Raw genomic sequence first — 17631 nt, 5'->3', positions numbered from 1 at the left:
GTCCCTGCCCTCAGGGACCCCACAGGCCAGCGGGGGGATTGATGCATGTGGCCCAGTGAGGTGGTTGGTGCTCTGGTTAGAAGGTGGGGGCAGCCAAGCATTCAGGAAGGCACACTTGCTGTTTGACAGGGTCCGTAGAGACTTCCTGGGGGAAGCTGGGTCCTGAGCTGAATGAGACAGGTGTTTCTAGTAACAGAACTTCCGCCAGTAACAGACGCGCTCCTACTGGCCAGTCAGCCTGGAGGACCAGGCTGGGAGGCTTAAAGTTGGTTCTCCAAACCAGATATTCAGGTCATTAGAAATCACTCCAAAAGAGAGAAAAGGGTCCAAGCAAGACTGATCTGAGAGGAAAGACAGACACGTGGCACATGATTCACTTTGGGTGGGTTGGAGGAGAAAAGGAAGCTTGAACTGGGGCTGAGCAGCCAGCTTATTTATTCACGGGTACACTTCTTGAAGTTTCTTTCAAACCTGACTGTCACTTCTGGCTCATGCCGTGCATGTGGAGCGGTGTGTCTATTTTCTGTTGATCTGACATTCAGATTGTAGGGACAATTATTTCTCCTCTGTGTTCCCTGGCTTATGAGGCTGGTCACCAAGATAAGTCTGCCTAGGCCTCTTTGAGCATTTCATCCTGTTTTTTTTTTTTTTTTTTTTTACAGTGATGTTTTAAAGTACAGAATGCTACTTGCTAACAGACTGTTGAAAACCGTCTCCAGTGCTGTGTTAATAGGTCCTGGGCAAGAGGCTGAGACAAGTAATGCCTTTCTTTCTTGTTCTTAACACAGCTTCTGGAAAACATGACAGAAGTGGTTCGGAAAGGAATTCAGGAAGCTCAGGTTCAGCTGCAGAAGGCCAGTGAGGAGCGCCTCCGGGAAGAGGTGAGTCCCCTGCGTAGGCGCGGCTGGCTCGGGCTGGGAGCGGCCTGGACCAGGCGATGCTGAGCGTTTGTTCCGCAGGGCGTGTTGCGGCAGATCCCCGTTGTAGGATCCGTGCTGAATTGGTTCTCTCCGGTCCAGCCTTCACAGAAGGGAAGAACTTTCAACTTGACGGCAGGTAGGACGGACAGCCTCCTCCCAGATCTTATGTACCTCGGGTTTGACCGTATGCCCTGAGCACCCACCCTAGTGCTGAGAAGCCTGTACACGTCCCCACTCTATCCCAGCACTGTGACTCTCGTCGTCCCTCTCCTGCCTGCACAGCCAAAATGGCTCGAAAGCAGGTACTCGTTGCCCCCAGCAGACTCCGCTTCCCGGAGTCCAAGGAGAATGTGTTCACGCAGCTGTTCAGACCCTCGAGACGGTGCGTCTTGGACATCATGGTTCAGTGTTGATGTTCCTTGCAGTGCTCACCAGTGTCGCCCAGCAACTGCCTTTGAAAGGGGCAGTTATGACTGGTCTGTCGCACTGGACCACTGGGTTTCTGACCAGGCAGCTGGCAAATATTACCAGTTGCTGGGGTTTGGGGAAGATGATGTCAACTACAGGATTTTTCCTTTCCTGTTCTACTAGGGACATAATGCCATCAACATGGGGCCCCTACCTTTGGTGACAATGTTGTCATAGGACAGCCAGAGATAATCTTTTAACCTGCCCCACCTCGGCCTTTAACCACGAGGCATCTGTGCCTCATTGGCTAAAGTACATGTCCCACTTGGGCCTGGCTCTCTAGGCATACTTGGGCCACACTGCTGGCGGAGTGTTTTCACAGGTATGTGGGATACCTGGGGAGACAGCAGCGGCGGGACTCATGAGCACAGCTGCAAGATGGCACTCCAGGAGCACTGACGTCCCGTCCCCACTGGTCTATGCAAGACTATGTGGCTGGAGGAAGCTCATTAGGGAACAAGGCTGAGTGGGGGCATCGCGCAGGACAGCCTGTGCCAGAGCTCCCGCCCACCCCTGTCTCTTCCCGGCAGGCTCTCTCGAGTCCACAGAACACACGTATGTCTACAAAGTACAAGGGACAGGAGTAACACCACCTCAGACCCCATCAGGCAGTCGCACGAAACAGAGACTTCCAGGTACAGTACAGCGCCGTGTCTGAGTTACTAACACGAAAGGAAACTGGTCGTGTTTTCCCCTGGGAAAGTAGACTTTGGCCTCATGTAATGGTTTTCCCATTTGGTATCACCTGCATTTCTTGTTTTCTTGGTTCTTTAACCCAAAAGTCCTATTTCTCTTCAGATAAGCCCAGCTGTCCCTTCAAATAACCATTCCAGTAGCCTTGGAGGAATACCTCTGGAGCGCTCCAGAGGGGAAGTTAGGGTCTTGCAAGCTGGCATCACATTTGACCTGGTGTTTACTCTCCTGATTAAGATGACCTCGAAAGTTCCCAGCCTTGGGAGCATGTTACTGTCACATCAACTCTCATTTCTTACCTCTGCACTGAGTGTCTCAGAGCCAGTAATTCTGGGGATTTGGCTGAAGCAGTTAGAATTTAAAAAAGTGATCTCTTCTACAGAGAGCTTTGTTGTGGAAGTGCCCTTTACCAAACTTTTTCGTTCCATCTCTCTCTAGGCCAGAAGCCTTTTAAAAGGTCCCTAAGAGGTTCAGATGCTCTAAGTGAGACAAGCTCCGTCAGTCACATTGAAGACTTAGAAAAGATGGAGCACCTGTCTGAGGGGCCAGAACAGGAGGCCCTGGAGGCTAACAGCCCTGAGCAGCACCCAGGAGCTCCCACCCCTCAGGAAGCCGAGCAGACTGGAAGCTTCCAGAACAGGGCCCAGCGCCCAGAAGACAACCATCCACAGGTGGAAGAACCAGAAAGCTTAAGATAAAATTCAGTGTTTGGTTTGAGACTGTACTGAGTATTGTTTCAGGGAAGATGAAGTTATACTGAAAATGTGAACTGTGCCACATGCTGATACAAGAGAAATTACTGTTATTTGTGCTTAGCTGGGATTTTTGCACAAATATGTGCCTGAAAGCCAGGCTTTCTTGGAGGGTAATTGACTTGTCTAATTTTATGGGTACAGAGAACAACAACAACTGTTTCTGTCTACCCAACTGTAGTAATACATTCCTCCCCAACATACCATAAACACTTTTTATTCACAAAGAACACTCAGAATTTCAAGTGCCCGCCACTTGAAACACTTGCTCTTATCTGTGTAAACGTAAGTGTAAGAAGTTGCTAGGTTGCACATGGTAACTTTTCGGTAAGACAGCTTTCTTTAGACCTCTCTGGGTTCTTTTGGACTGCTGCAGACAAGACGGCATCGTTTGCCATCCATTTTATTTGTTTAGTTTGATCAGGTTGCAGTATACAACTGGACTGTGTGGGCTTGAAGGAGGAGTTTCAGTGGGATTGTACACAAGTGTCAGAAGCCCTTTTCCACCATCCCCAACTGCTGCTTTCCCTCAAGACGTGAGGAAGGGCTGTGTCCACTCATGCTGTGGCAGGCTGGCTAGCAAGTTAGACAGGGCAGTGTGTCTGTGGCCGCCCTCTGCCGCAAATCCATTTCTCCCTTTATATACTATTTGTAAAAAAATTAAAGGACTCATCTATTAAGAGTAACTATAAAAACTCTCATTGACCATATGTATATGTATATTTTTAAATATTGGTAAAGCTTTTAAATTGGCACAGAAGAAGAAACTGTGCTTATTTCTATGTTTAATATCTGAAAACCCAATGGATACTACTCTTAGGAATATAATGTTAAATATGCTGTAGGACCCAGTTAAATTCTAAAGTGAGTATACCTTTGACCTGTTTCACGTGGGAGCTTCATAGCTTCTGTTCCACTAGCAGCTCACCCCTTTGGGCCCAACTCAGAAACAAGAACCAGAAAAGTAATCTTCCTTAGGCCGACCACGCCAGACTACTGCTGAAGTCACTGGAAGCTGGCCCTTAATGACGGCCCGAGTCTGCGCTTCCACAAGTCCGGCTGCCCTTCCTTCACCACAGGTGACACCCAGTGCCTGCCAGGCCAGCAGAGCTGAGCTTGAGGGACCCTGAAATGGTGGGAGTTCACACTGCGTTTGTGGACTGAAGGACTGGAAGCCTTAGTTATACCACATTAAGCCAATAATTACACTCTGATTTGATGTGATTTCTGACTTTTGACTTTTGTCAAAATGTATTTCCTTTTTTCATTTTCTTTTTGGTGCAGATGATTAAACAAAGTCTTCCTTGTTTATTTGGTGCGATGAAGTACAGCAGATGGGGGGAGGGGAAATTATCACCTTTAACAAGATTAATTTTTAAATGTTTTTACATATAAATTGTTAAATTGGTTTTGCTGAAACAGAATTTCACCCTTGAGATACTATTTGAATGTTGGTTTCAATAAAGGTTCTCAAAATTGTTACCGGTGAGTTCACTTCATAAATATTACTATTAATCAGGCATGGTGACATCCTTTTGGACAGCAACTTCAAAAAAAATAAAGGTTTCTAAAAATATAACTTGCATAATAATCACAATTTGGGCATTTTAATGAACTTACACCTTCGTATAACTCAAATTAAATTTAGCCTCATGAGAGATTATTTTAGAGGTAATTATATGGCTGTGAGATCAAACTCCGTTTGTCTTTCTGAACCTTTTACCTCATTCATATCTAGAAGTACATATCTCAGTTTTGGATTTCATGCTTCTAAAATATTTGGGGGCCAAAAAAACCCTCTGTGAGATGTATAAATTCTCACTGAACTTGAGTGCATTTTAAATGTTTTTTAAACAAAATTACCATCATTTTTCCTTTATTCACTAACTTGCAGAACTAGATATACCTAAGTAACTGGAGTAGCTGTTATAGGATAGTGAAGGCAGGTGGCTTCTCCTCTGCCCCTTATTACTGACCAAAAAAGAAAAGCTGGACGTCACCTTTTCAGAAAAGCAAAAAGTAAACCAGTGCCTTTGCCAAAATAAAGTTTTATTTTGAAAGTCACTTGAAAGACACTGAGTAAGGAAGGAGACCTAAGACTCAACGGATGTAGATTCCAAATTCACGTTCTCTCCAACCCCACCAGTGGTCTCTGTCTTGCCAAAAAGTTGCTTTCTTTGGTAATTCCTATTTTTAACTTCCTGGAGGAGAGATCTTTTCCCATAAACCATCTTCATTTTTTTTGTAGAGTAGAGCTTTATTTCCAGGAAACAGCGTCTTTGTTGGAGATGGGTATTTTTTTAAAAACATCAAGGTAGATCTAATATGTTCAACAAAGTGGGGGGGCTCGGCCAGAGGTGAAGTGGAAAGGTTCTGGAAAAACAAGATTTGGGGCATGAGAGAATAACCTTGCCCATTTCCCCACTTTTAAAGATGACTACTTTTGTGTTCCTTAAACATTAATCGGGATGTTCTCAGATCACTATATAAATATATATGAATTGAAACATTATATAAGAACTGAGGTATACTGGGTGAATGAGACAAAAGCAGTTGGTTGCTTACTGCTTCATCTATGCAGGTGTCTATCCAGGATATTACTCATCCCCAGTTGACACGGGAGTTAAATGGGACCTGTCAGTGGCATCCTAAAAATGAATACTACTCACTGAAGGAAAAGCAGCTATTATTTAGTCTAAACCTTTCTTTTTCTTACAGATGTGGAGACCAGGGTCCAGAGATTTAAGATTTGTTCAACCAGTAAATTCTCACCTCTAGTATTTCCTTATCATCTTGCTGCAACCAGAAATCCACATGTGGAAATGGTGTCCAGGAATACGGTCCTATTTGAAGTTGTTCTTTCTTTGCATCGTAAATACTAATCATCTGAAAAAGAACATTTCAAGGGTAGAATTTAAGGAATGCTATCAGCTTTTCGAACCCTCCCATTAAAGCAGGCACCGGTGTAGTCTAGCAGTTAAGGCATTTATCTGGATGATAAGCTGCTTTAAAATTTTGTCTAATAACAAAGCTGCTACTTACTGAATATTTCCAATTGTCTGGTACTGCACTTTGTGGGTAACATAAATTATTTTGTTTAGTCCTGACAACAATACTGCAGGAAGATGGCATTTTTCTCCCTTTGTGTGAAAGCCTGAGGCTCAGAGAGAGACGGGGCATAATGCCCACGGTCACGTTTCCAGTAAGCAGCAGAGCTGGCCTCACACCCAGGTGTGTTTGACTGAAACCCATGTGCCTCCTTATACTAACGGATAATTAATTACCTTACAACTAAAAAAGTATACCATGCCTGTTTCCCCATCAATATAATGGAAAAACAGCTTGTAAAAATGCTAATTTACCAAATGATCAATTCCCCAAATTCCCAAATTTGCCAATGGTCATTCTCAGCTTAACCAGCAACATTCTATTTTGGTAACTGAGATTGAAATATGTTCTGAATATTAGCTAAGTCAAGGCTATTGTGCTACTTGAGAACAGCAAAAGGAATCCTAAAAATGTTAAAGGACTGGCAAAACATTCTGAATCCAAACATTTTCCAATGAAAATGTCAATTTCATAAGTGATATTTCTTCTGCGTGCTCTGAATGCAATTTGTTTTTAATACTAAAAGCCTTTTTAAAGGATTGTTTCACCCATTCCTCAAATAGCCATGTAAGTCTTAGGTCTTTTTTCTAACTTTTAAAATTAAGATGTTATGTAATTAAAAAGCACCTAAGGCAATGAGACTTTCAAATTGATTTGATCATTCTTTTGGGTTCCAGCAAGTTGCTCTTCAGTGACTGGGTCCAGAGGAGTGTACTGTCCAAGATGCAGGGGGAGAACCCTCTCTCCCCTACCAGGGTCTCCCTTTTTTGTAGGAACTTTACAGGAAAAATTTTTACGAAGTAAAAGGGGCTCATTCTCTACGAATCGGATGCTAGGGATTCACATTACTTCTCCCTACACCTTCCAGGCAGAGAACTGGGGTCTTGAGCTTATAACCTAAAAGCATTTGTTATTTGGGTCGGGGGAGCGGGGGATGGAAGGGAGGGAGGGAGTGTGAGAGGGACAGGGAGACGGGTATGTGGTGGTCCCTGGAGATTTACAGTTTAAAGCAGCTGACATGAACTTTCCATTTCTAAGGTCTATAACACTTGAGGCTTTGGAGTTTGATGCCTTTTTACCCCTTAATCCCTTATCACAAAGATGACTCCAGACTCACCGGCCCTCCTGTTAAAGCTCGAGCAGCTCGCAGCTCCTCCTCTGGACCACGATCTGGGAAGGAGGCCCGGTACACCTCTGCGGTTCTAACATCGACAGCTGTGAGAGACGACAGGGTGACTGTGAGTTGACAAAAGACAAAAATGGAAAGTGTGCAGTCCTACATTTCTACCACCACACGTAACAAAACATGGATAAGTCTATCTCGGAGACACAACAGAATGGAAATTGAACAAAATTACTACTAAGTGCTGTAGCTTGCCCCCTTCCGGGAAAGGGAAGACTCAGTCTTTTAGCCAAGCATCTCACTGAAAATAGAGCTGAGGTCTGAGCTGCACTAGGTAAGACTTCGAGAAGTGGCCCCGTGTGGGAAGTGTGCCCTCTCTCCAGGCAAATATGTGGCAAGGCTCCCTGGCCAGCCCTGTGACCAAACACATCTGCGAGTTGCTGGGGAGAAAAGGGAGGCTGTAGGCTGTGATCACGGCCAAATCAGGTGTTTTTGTTTGTTATCATTTCTACAAAGTATTTCAGATATATACAAAGGTATAGAGAATAAAATAACAAATACCTTTGTACCCACCATCCAGCTAAATAAAATACTACAGACATGGTAGAAGCTCTCTGCAAATACAGCCAATTTCATCCTACTATATCCTTGGGGGGCCGTCACAGGAGGGAAGGTGGTTCTGGGTTTTCTTCAGCCTGATAGTTTTACACTTTATCTTTATAGGATCCTTGTTCTCAATTAAAACCTTACTTGGCTCCCTATGTATAAGATTCAAATGCCCCGCCCATCCCAGCTGGCCACCTTGGGAGAGCAGAGTGCAACTCAGCACTGTCTATACTTGATATTCGCTACCCTGTTTTCTCTTCCCAGTCTTAGGAGGTGGACAGTGGACAGTTTCTCTATTTTGTAGACAGTGGTTAGAGAAGGTAAGCTACTTGCCCAGGATCCCCCAGCAAACACAGAGAGGAGCCAGGATTTGAACCTAAGGCTGTGACATACTGACGACAGCGGGCCCACTAGTTTGGGAATCGGCCTTTAACTGGAGCCTGCCTTATCAGCCTGTGACCAGCCCCCAGCCCTCAAATAAACACATTACTTACCAATGCCATAAATTATTGGAAAGTGGTTTTCATTTTCTTCCCGGTCATTTAATTCTAACAAATAAAAAAAACCTTTTTAAGATCCAATTTTTAAGAAATACTAAATGTTTTCATTTTGTATTAACAGAGGCCAAGAAGGAACCTCACACATACACACAAAAAAACAAAAACAAACAAAAAACCCACACACAATGAAAGGGACAGTTTTCCTGTTTACCCACTGAGTCCCAGAGCACTTGAATTTATACTGAACAATCTGTCGCTTCGAGTTAGTGCCTCCCAGCCATCTATACACTTGGCAGTCTGCCACACAAGGTGGCAGCTCCTCTCTGGGGTCTGGTCCCTTCTCTTGCCTGGGAGTACAGAGAAGGCTTCTAAAAATCCCAAGGAAGAAAAGATGCATTGCACTGAAGTGGGTTAGCATATCAACTGAGGCTGAACAGGGAAGGAGCAGAAGGCCATTCTAGCAGAGGGGAAAAGCCAGAACAAAAGTCAGCGAAGCACTGACAAGCTGTGTCTTCTATGACAGGTAACTGATGCTACGTCCAGCTTTAGGGAGAAGGGCGAAACATTCCTGAAATCTACTGCTTGGTTTTAGGAAAGATGGCAGAACTTACCTGTCACACATAATGTCACTAAGTGAATGTCATCTTCTTGTCTGTCAAATTCACCTACAATTAGAATTTTAAAAATGGATATCAAGAAACTTCCTTTAATTAGCAGAACATATGCTGAGTGAGTCAAGAAGGGGACAGAGGGAGAGAAGCCAGCTGAGCCCTCTCTGTTCCACTACCCTTTCGGCCAAACCAGGCCCGTCTATCACTGACACCACAGAACCGAGCCCTGCCTGCCAAGGGACAGCCATGTTCCTAGCCTCAAGGAAACTACGACCAAGGCTTTCCATTTTTCTCTCTATTCTGAGAAGTTTGGGAGGACAAACTGACTCATAAGATTTTTACTCTTCTTTTTCTAAGTAATTTTTTGCAGATTATCAGAGTCTAAAAAGTTTTTGATCATTGTAAAAAATTTGGAAAAATTTTTTCCAAATATAAAGAGTAATAGATTTTTAATGGTAGAACTATAAGGGCTTTTAATGCCCATAATCCTAGCAGTTGACATGCAATGTATTTTCTTCTATATTTTTCTGTGCAAAGCTAAGCTCATAACATGTATGCAGTTTTATATCCCAATTTTTGTACATATGTATTTTCTCATGGAATTCAACCTCTTCATAAGCATTATTTTTTAACGGCTACATAACTATTCTACTAACAGACATTAAATTATTTCCAATCTTTGGGCATAAATCTCTGTGCATATTTCAGATTATTTTCTTAGAACAGATTCCCTGAAGGGGAATTACTAGGTCAAAGGACATGAATCTTTTTCAGACTTCGTCACAATGCCAAATCGCTTTCCCAATAGGTAACACCAACGTATATCCCAGTACCGTGTGACCACCCGCCCACCTCACTGCCTCGTGATAAATTAACACAAAACATCTTCTCTTTTAAATATTTGTTAATTGAATAGAGAAAAAGTGGTATCAGTGTTTTCACTCTACTATTAAAATGGACATTTCTTCCCAGAAGGTGGTTCGATTTTTGCACAATTCAGAGCATGGAATGCGTCAACGGCTATTATAAAAGAAAATCTTGCCCCCGTCCCATTAGCCCCTAAAAATTTAACTCTATGCTATTCGATCTTTATATGAGATTCCACGCTGAACGGTTTACACTGCTCCAGGCAGGTGTGCCCCTCTTTGGTTATGTCCCAACTGGGACTTTTATCCAAGCAAAAATAGGTACAAATTTTTATCAAGTTTGGGGAAAAAACAGTGAACTTACTAAGAAGTTGATGAGTAAGTTTTTGTGACAACTGCCTATCGTCACTGAAGCCGCCCACGAGGTGCACTTCCAGCCTGGCAAAGAGACGGGACGGTGGTCAGAGGCCAGCACAACACGGTGACAGTGTGCACTAGTTTAGCTTTGAGTCGTAGTTCTCAGCTTCTGTGAGCCCTCACTCTGTGGCAGGGCCTCTGGGCCTTGTTTGTGCCATGGCACATACAGAACACACCCGTGTGGCACCCAGGGGTAAACGGTGAGGCTGCCAAGGCCGGGCAAGCTTCTGGGGACCCTGCCCAGGATGGCTGAGCAGATCTGTATCTTAACACAAATATGATGCAGAGGGTGGGGGACCACTCTGGAAGAATATGGCTCTATCACACCATTTACACACCCAAAGCAGGTACCTCCAAAACTTCTTAAATGTCTCTGCCTAAGAAGTACATGAGTACAGGAGTGGGAGGGCACAAGGATGCCCTGAGTCCAGGCCCATTCTGTGGGGGGCTGAGGTGGACATTCCACAGGTGACGTTGTCTCTGCTACTGCCACCTTTCCTGAGGGAGGATTATCATCTCCATCCGTCAGAGAAGGAAACTGGGTCTCTTTCTAAGGCATGTGCTTATCCACTGTGCTCCCCGGAACTTTGGCCGCCCGAGACAGAAAACTGTGTTCCTGGAGCTTGATGAGTTTGGGAAACCTGCCCACTGTGAGCGAGCCCTCCCTCAAAGAACTAAGATGCATATCAATACATAGAAGCTCTAAGACGTCCTACAACTGAAAACTCTAACTTTGTTTAGCCCTGTGTTTCCCACGCCCATGAGTCTACTAACCGCCTCTCCACAGCCTGTAATAACCTGGGGATCAGTGCTTGGGAAAGTGTGGCCGTATTTCATGCTACCTTCTACTGACAGACAAAATCTTCCTGAGGAATGAACTGGAATCTTCTATGGAAGCAGCACACCACGAAGCATCGAGTGGCCTCAGATGAACATTAAAAGGTAAAGGGAGCCGTGATCACTGTGGCTTTGCTCAACATTGGGCTACTACAGGTTTGCCTTCTGAATCCTTGTTGTAACAAACTCTCCAGAATGACCAAATCAATTCTGCAAACAGACAGGACTGTCCCACAACCACGTTCCAAGAACCACGGAGTGGGGCCGTGGCTGGGTCTGGCTATGCACTCTGTGGGGCCCAGAGCAAGATGAAAAGGCTGCACAGGTCACACGCCCATGAAGCTGGCCTAGTCTGTGTCACTGACGTGGGCAGAAACAATTAAACTTTAAAATGATCTGTGTTACACTAGTGAAACTCTTGACAGAGGCTTTTTTTAAATCCCTGGCATTCTAAGAACTTGTATATGACTGGACTAGTAGTACATTCAGTGGCTACCTCAGACTTCAGATAAAGTGACAGCAAAGGCTACAAAGTGTGCCTCATGAGAAAGGAGAGGGTTGGGGTGTGAGCAAGGGTCAGGCCACTGTCATAGGCCTACCACCAACTAGCTGGGTGACTGTGGGTCAGCTGAGTTTGCCAGCAGCTGTGAAATAGAAGGCTGCATGTCCTGTACCTGGGGAGACAGTCAGAGGCCGTGGTGAAACCACTGATGTGCTGACACTGAAACCTGCACCCCGGGGCCCCCCGCCACCCCCCGGGTTCTTCCCTGCCTCATTGTCCTCCATAGTCCTGTCCACCACTTAACTTCCTACTTTGCTTACTAAATGAATGGCTCGGGGGCAGGTTTGTGTCTACTCTGTTTGCTATGTCCTTGGCACCTAGAGCAAGTTCTTGCTCACAGGAAGCTTTCGACAAATAACTGCTAAAGGAATGAATGAATGAAGGTGCCACATCTGGGGTATAATAAAGCAACGTCCAACACATGAACATCTAAAAGTACATTACTGAAAATAAAGCTCCAGGTTCAAGGCCAAACCTGCCATTTAAAATCCAGCACTATTTCCCTGCCTGTACAGGTCACCCATTCATTCACTCAACAACGACCGAGAAGGAGCCATGCTGTGTCAAGTTCTGCTCCAGGGGAACAAGACAGCCACTGTGGGGTGGTGACATTCTATGTTGCTATAACAGCTTCCACAGCCATTTCCTCTACGCAAGGGAGCAAAGTTCCTGATAAAAAAAAGAGCAGCGTGGAGCTCACCTTCCACATTGAGCTTGGTCGGAAAAGGATTTTATGGAGTTCATGATCAAGGGGACCTCAGCTTTGGTGTCAGTTCCATCACAATGTGTCAGGCAGGTAGCTCCGTTACCTGAGGAACAAGGGTGAAATGACTCGTGTTATTCCCAATGAGAACTCAGTAAGTAAAAACCACGTCTGCTCCTGTCCGATCGGAGGACCATCTCGTCTTTGAATATCCTGTAAGCAGAAAGAATAGAACCGTCTGTGCTCCCCGGCCAACCCATTCTGATCAGGGCAACAGGGAGGTACCATGCAGACCAGAGAAAAGGTAAGTGGAGTCAGGTTTCAAATCGGCCACCAGGACACTCAAATCGAGAAATTAATGGTCCCAAATGTTGAGTCAATTTAAGTAATGGTTTCCTTCATCTCTCTCACCATACCTGTGTGCCTCAGGACCACAATGTGACAAGTAGTGGCATCATCAGAACCCAGAATGGAGATGGATCCTGTTTAAAAAAGAAATAAAATAAAATATCCAATAGCCTTTTGGGATAATGCCCAATTCACTGCTTCCTAACCTACCATCCTTTGGGGAGGTCACTGCAAGCTCTCTTTGCTGAACATACAGAAGGCCCTGGGGTCCCACTTGCTGAACAGACTGACCTCTGAGAAGTCTGGCTCTTTCCTGTTTAATTAAAAAAAAATAAAATAGTGATGGAAATTAGTGAGGATTGAGTAACTAGAGGTGGAGAGAGCCAAAGTGTGTCCTAATTGGGAAATACACGCTTGTAGGTCTGAGGTGCGTGTGTTATTTGACAGAAAAGCTAAAATAAAAAGGCGGCAGTAACTACCATGTAAAACAATGCGAAAAAAAAAAAACAATGAAATTCTATTTTTTTAACCTATAAAACAAGATTTTAGTGCCTATAAAAGAAGATGCAAAAATTCTTTTTCACAGTTCTTTACTAAAGAGTAGGACGCTTCACGATTTTACAGTTGTAAAGAGAATCAGATTATATGGACTAGTGGGCTGGTGGCCCAGAAACCACATCCCTTCTTTACTTTCTTTAAAGAAGAGGGGTTAAGACTTTTTTTTTCTATCCCCTAGTAATCTAGTAAGCCCACTTTTGGAATTCTGTAAGGAGGAAATAACCCAAAATGCAACAAACCCTGTGTTACGTAGGATGGCAAAAAGCTGAGAACAGCAACAAAAAAGTAAATTATGCAGAACCAATTCACAACTACTAACTGCACGGTCATGGAAAATAAAGACTATAGAAAATGGCTTTGAAATATAAACTGAAAAGCAAAATAAAAAGTAAAAAAAAAAATGTAAGCTATAAATATACTGTTAATACAACAATGCTGAAATGTTGCTACACCCAGGGAAAAATACTGAAAGAAAATTCACCAATATAAGCATAGTCGTATTAGAACACAAGTGATTTAACTGGTGTCTTTTCTCTATTCTCTAAATCTTCTGTGACATAGTAATGTTATTATTAAAGTAGAAAACCAAAAAGAAGCAAATCTATGAAAAGGATATGTTAATATTAGGTGTGAACATGTTGTCTAATTGAATATTTTAATAAATTCTTATGAAGTAAGCCTGGGGAAGAAAATAACTCAGGTGGTTAAATTCTTGAATGAAAACTGAATTATACATTTTTTTTTTTCAAAATGTCAAGTTGATACAACCCTAAAATGTATCATAATTTCTTTCTTACTTGCAACAAATAAACTCCTCAATGAACAAAATCTTATCCAAACATGTAAATATAGAGTATGCATGCACTGTCTAGACAGGGTAACGTTTTTATAGTCTTACACAGGCCTCTCACCATTTCTCATAATTGGTGCAAACTTAGGTTAGTGCTCAAACTGAAACGGGTGTAAGAAAACATAATCATCAGCTTTATGAGTTACACAGTATTTTCTTTTTAAAAACTTCCATTAATTGGAAGCAAAGCAGCAATGAGAATAGATAAGCCCTTCAGTTTAAGGAAGGAAGGAAGGATTCAGTGAGCTGCAGCAAAGTTAGATGGGTCTGGCAGCTCTGCCCGCTGCAGGAGGCAGTGTGAGAGAGGTGGCGGACCGGTCCACTCACCGAGCAGCTCAGTCTGTGAGCGCTCGCCACGCATGCCGCTTCCCACCTCGCCTCAATTCAAAATAACATTAGGAGTTCAGAATTTCCTTTTTATTATTCCTTTAATACTTGCCAGTTTCTCTGTTCTTTTGGGGGTGGGAGAGGGAGGGAGTAAAGGCAAATTTTTACTGCTCATTTTCACTACTAGGTCACCACCCAAAAGCAAAGCTACTTGTGAGAGATGACTATCACTTCATACCCCAGACCAAAAATTACATCTTTTTTTGACACAGCTCCTACTAATTCCCAAAGAAACAGAAGAATAAATTATCAGAAGAGATAATGCCACAAAGTGAAAATGGTATGTCACTCTGGTCTCCCACTTTCAGAAATGAAAAAAGTTGAGCCAAAGTTCTCCTGTGAGAAAACACGTAGTCCTACTTTATAAACTCACATCCTTTCTGAAATGAAAACAGCCCCAGCCTTCTCAACTTTTGATATTCTCTGGCCACTGAAACTCACTGAAAAACCTCTTTTCCATCAGTGTCTCCGCGCTACCCCTCACCCTCATTTCCTAATTCCTATTCAATGGCACTGTTCTCTTAACCCAGGGGTCAGCAAACGTTTTTCAGGAAGGGGCCAGATAGTAAATATTTTGGGCATTACAGGTTGTGCATTGTACCGTGAAAGCAGCCTAGACCATGTAAACAAATGGCTGTGTTTGTGTCCCCAAAAACGTTATTTATGGGTGACACCAAAATTTGCATTTCATGTAATTTCACATGTCACAAAATATTACTCTTTCGATCTTTCTCTCAGCATTTAAAAATGTAAATACCATTCTCAATTCACGGGCCATCCACAAACAGGATTTGGCCTGTGGCTGCAGTCTGTTGCCCCCAGTGTCAGCCAATCACCTAGCGGTGCCCTTAAGGAAGATGATGGATCACAGATCCCTTAGCCCTGCTGCTACTTTCTGTCAGTTCTTCCTTCAAAAACAGGAGCGCAGGTGTGGCAGTGCTTCGTGAACTGCACAGTGCCGTGTGAAACGTTACTATTAACAGGTATGGCTCTCAAACTGACTGTTCTTTTCTACTCCCATGTGTGCTGTCTTATTTCGGTCCTTCTTGATCTCACATCTCAGTTCCTGCCATAGAATTTATGAGTGGAAGAAAGGGAGCAAGACAATGCTGGCCTTGGAGTCCCCTGCCTTTCACTGAGTGACCTTGGGCATGCTCCTATCTCCCCCCTTTGGAAATGGGGAAGCTGGTGGCCACTCCTCAGGCTGTGTGAGGATTAACTGAGAGCAAGTTAGTAGGGGGTGGCTGTCACCATTCCCCATCCATTTCTTTGACCCCCCCAGGTCTCCCTTGTCCACTCTATCTTCCCCTATGGCTGCCAGCATCACTGCTTCAAAACACTAATTTTGTTACATCACTTTTCTGCTCCAAAAACCTTTCTGAGTCCAGCAACTTCGCTTGTAGGAGTAATCACAGGGTTTATAAAGATTTAGCTGTGAGTGTCCATAATGGGGAAAGGTTATAAATACCTTAGTAGCTTAAAAGCAGGAACAAAGTTACGGTGCATTCAGATTGTGGAATTCCAAGATGCTGCAGGACTGGTTCTGAGCATCCAGTAACTGGTTAAGAGGAAAGGCTCTAGACAACACCATCAAAGGAACTTTCTGCAGTGATGGCAACGATCTATACCTGCACTGTCTCACACAGCAGCCACTAGACACACATGGCTGTGAAGCACCTGAAATGTGGCTAGTTCAATGGAGGAACTGATTTTTAAAGTTTATTTACTACCAATTAATTTAAATGTAAACAGCCACATGTGGTGTTCGGCTGTATTACTGTTACTGCTGTTGTTATTATTACTCTGTTACTGCATACTCACAATATATTATTACGTGAAAAAGACATAAAACAGAATATATAGCATGCTCTCATTTTTAAAAAGTGTATCATATATGAAGCAAAACCTCTATAAGGACATTTACCAAAATGTGAAGAATAGCTGTGATCATAAATTGTTTTCTTCTGACATATTTTTTTACAAAGAGGACACACTACTTGTTATAGAAAGACAGTTAAACTTTCGATCCATCCAAACCCCTCTAATTATCTTCTCTCTCCCTTCTTACCCTCTCTGAGCCAAGGAGACTGGCCAGTCCACTCGTCCTCAGGGCCCTTCCCCTCCTGCCCATCCGAGCAATCTACCTTGTCCAACTGGAATGCCCTCCCTCTTCTTCCCCTTTTCAAATCTCTCTTGTGCCTCCATTCTCCTTCCTTTAGACTGCTGCAAATCAAAGTGACTCTCCCACCTCCATGTTCATGTAGCAGGAATTGGTCCTCACTACATAGCCTTTCTAGGCCATGTCTACCTAAATAGGCCAGATCTCTTTTCAAGAGGGGCCGCTGTCCTAGTATAACCCCATATCCTCTCTCTCTCTCCACACTAGTGTGCTGCCTTGGACACCAATCTTTTTATCATAGAAATTTTAAAACATAAAAATATTGTCACCTGAATTCTTTAGGCAGCTGAAATTTTTCCCCTTTGTGAATCTGACTCTGGACTTTCCTAGTGTGACAGTGACAAAACACAAGGAAAGTGCTTAGCACAATGCCTAGTGTCTGCTATGGTGCCCAGGATGTGTTGAATAATATTACGATTGTTTTCTTGAAATGCAAGTTGAGATTTGCACAGGGCTGTCCCCATTTTCCCTGTCAGTAACTCCTCCTCATGCTTCGGGTCATTTTCAGGGGCCATTTTGTTCCCTCGTTTATGTAACAAATATTTACAGAGCGCAGATTCATTTCCAGGCTCACCTTCCATTGCCCTAGGTTCTGAGGATACAAAGACACATACCCCTATCTGCCTTCAGGAAGCTTACATTCTGGGGGACAGATCAAAGGAGAATAAAGAAAAGTATGGAGACACAATAATTAGAGACTGTGCAACAGAGGAAACCGCAGAAGACCTCCCCTAAGGTCAAGTTTCTGTGCTTCGCATCTCAGAGGTACATTATTTCTTTATGACACTGGACAGTTTATGGTATTTGAGTGATTCTGTGATTAAAAAACATTCTCCCTAACTGGCCCAATTGTAGGGATAGAGGTGACACGGTACCCAACACAAACTAGGGTGCAATAAATATCCCTTAAATCAATTGACTGATTCCCCTTTAACTAGATCTGGGGCAAGTGGGAGGTTTGGTCCCTCATCTTTTTTTTTTTTTACGATAAGAATGGCTTTCCAAACGGTTTCTGCAGAAGCATGGACTAAGGGGTTCAGAGATCTATTTGAGGACAAAAGCAGGAAACAAAACAAAACCCTGCTATCAGGGCGTGGTCCTCAACTTGGCCCAGCGGGGGAAAAGCCGGGCCCTTTCTTCTGG

General features: G+C 43.6%; 2 protein-coding genes across 3 annotated transcripts in view; one reads left to right on the top strand and one right to left on the bottom strand.

The window, feature by feature from the left end:
• Window positions 1-4315, top strand: part of PDXDC1 (pyridoxal dependent decarboxylase domain containing 1) — a 43042-nt gene extending 38727 nt beyond the window's left edge. The window contains exons 20-23 of the mRNA XM_006910900.3: window positions 789-881; window positions 960-1056; window positions 1919-2023; window positions 2520-4315. Of these exons, the coding sequence (XP_006910962.1) occupies window positions 789-881; window positions 960-1056; window positions 1919-2023; window positions 2520-2779 (555 nt within the window). The 3' untranslated portion in view covers window positions 2780-4315. The remainder of the gene's footprint in view (window positions 1-788; window positions 882-959; window positions 1057-1918; window positions 2024-2519) is intronic.
• Window positions 4316-4861: 546 nt separating this feature from the next.
• The window catches only part of NTAN1 (N-terminal asparagine amidase), a 13426-nt gene continuing 656 nt past the window's right edge, over window positions 4862-17631 (bottom strand). Inside the window, exons 2-9 of one of the 2 annotated variants that reach the window (XM_015588605.1) lie at window positions 12583-12648; window positions 12164-12272; window positions 10012-10085; window positions 8782-8835; window positions 8165-8218; window positions 7059-7156; window positions 5606-5719; window positions 4862-5206 (exon numbers count right to left, since the gene is read on the bottom strand). In XM_015588605.1, the coding sequence (XP_015444091.1) occupies window positions 5027-5206; window positions 5606-5719; window positions 7059-7156; window positions 8165-8218; window positions 8782-8835; window positions 10012-10085; window positions 12164-12207 (618 nt within the window). In that variant the 5' untranslated portion in view covers window positions 12208-12272; window positions 12583-12648 and the 3' untranslated portion in view covers window positions 4862-5026. The remainder of the gene's footprint in view (window positions 5207-5605; window positions 5720-7058; window positions 7157-8164; window positions 8219-8781; window positions 8836-10011; window positions 10086-12163; window positions 12273-12582; window positions 12649-17631) is intronic. The other variant, XM_015588606.1, reaches the window with a different exon arrangement.

Source organism: Pteropus alecto, unplaced genomic scaffold, assembly GCF_000325575.1.
Source record: "Pteropus alecto unplaced genomic scaffold, ASM32557v1 scaffold34, whole genome shotgun sequence".
Lineage (NCBI taxonomy): Eukaryota > Metazoa > Chordata > Mammalia > Chiroptera > Pteropodidae > Pteropus > Pteropus alecto.
This window is presented reverse-complemented; position numbering and strand designations above follow the sequence as displayed.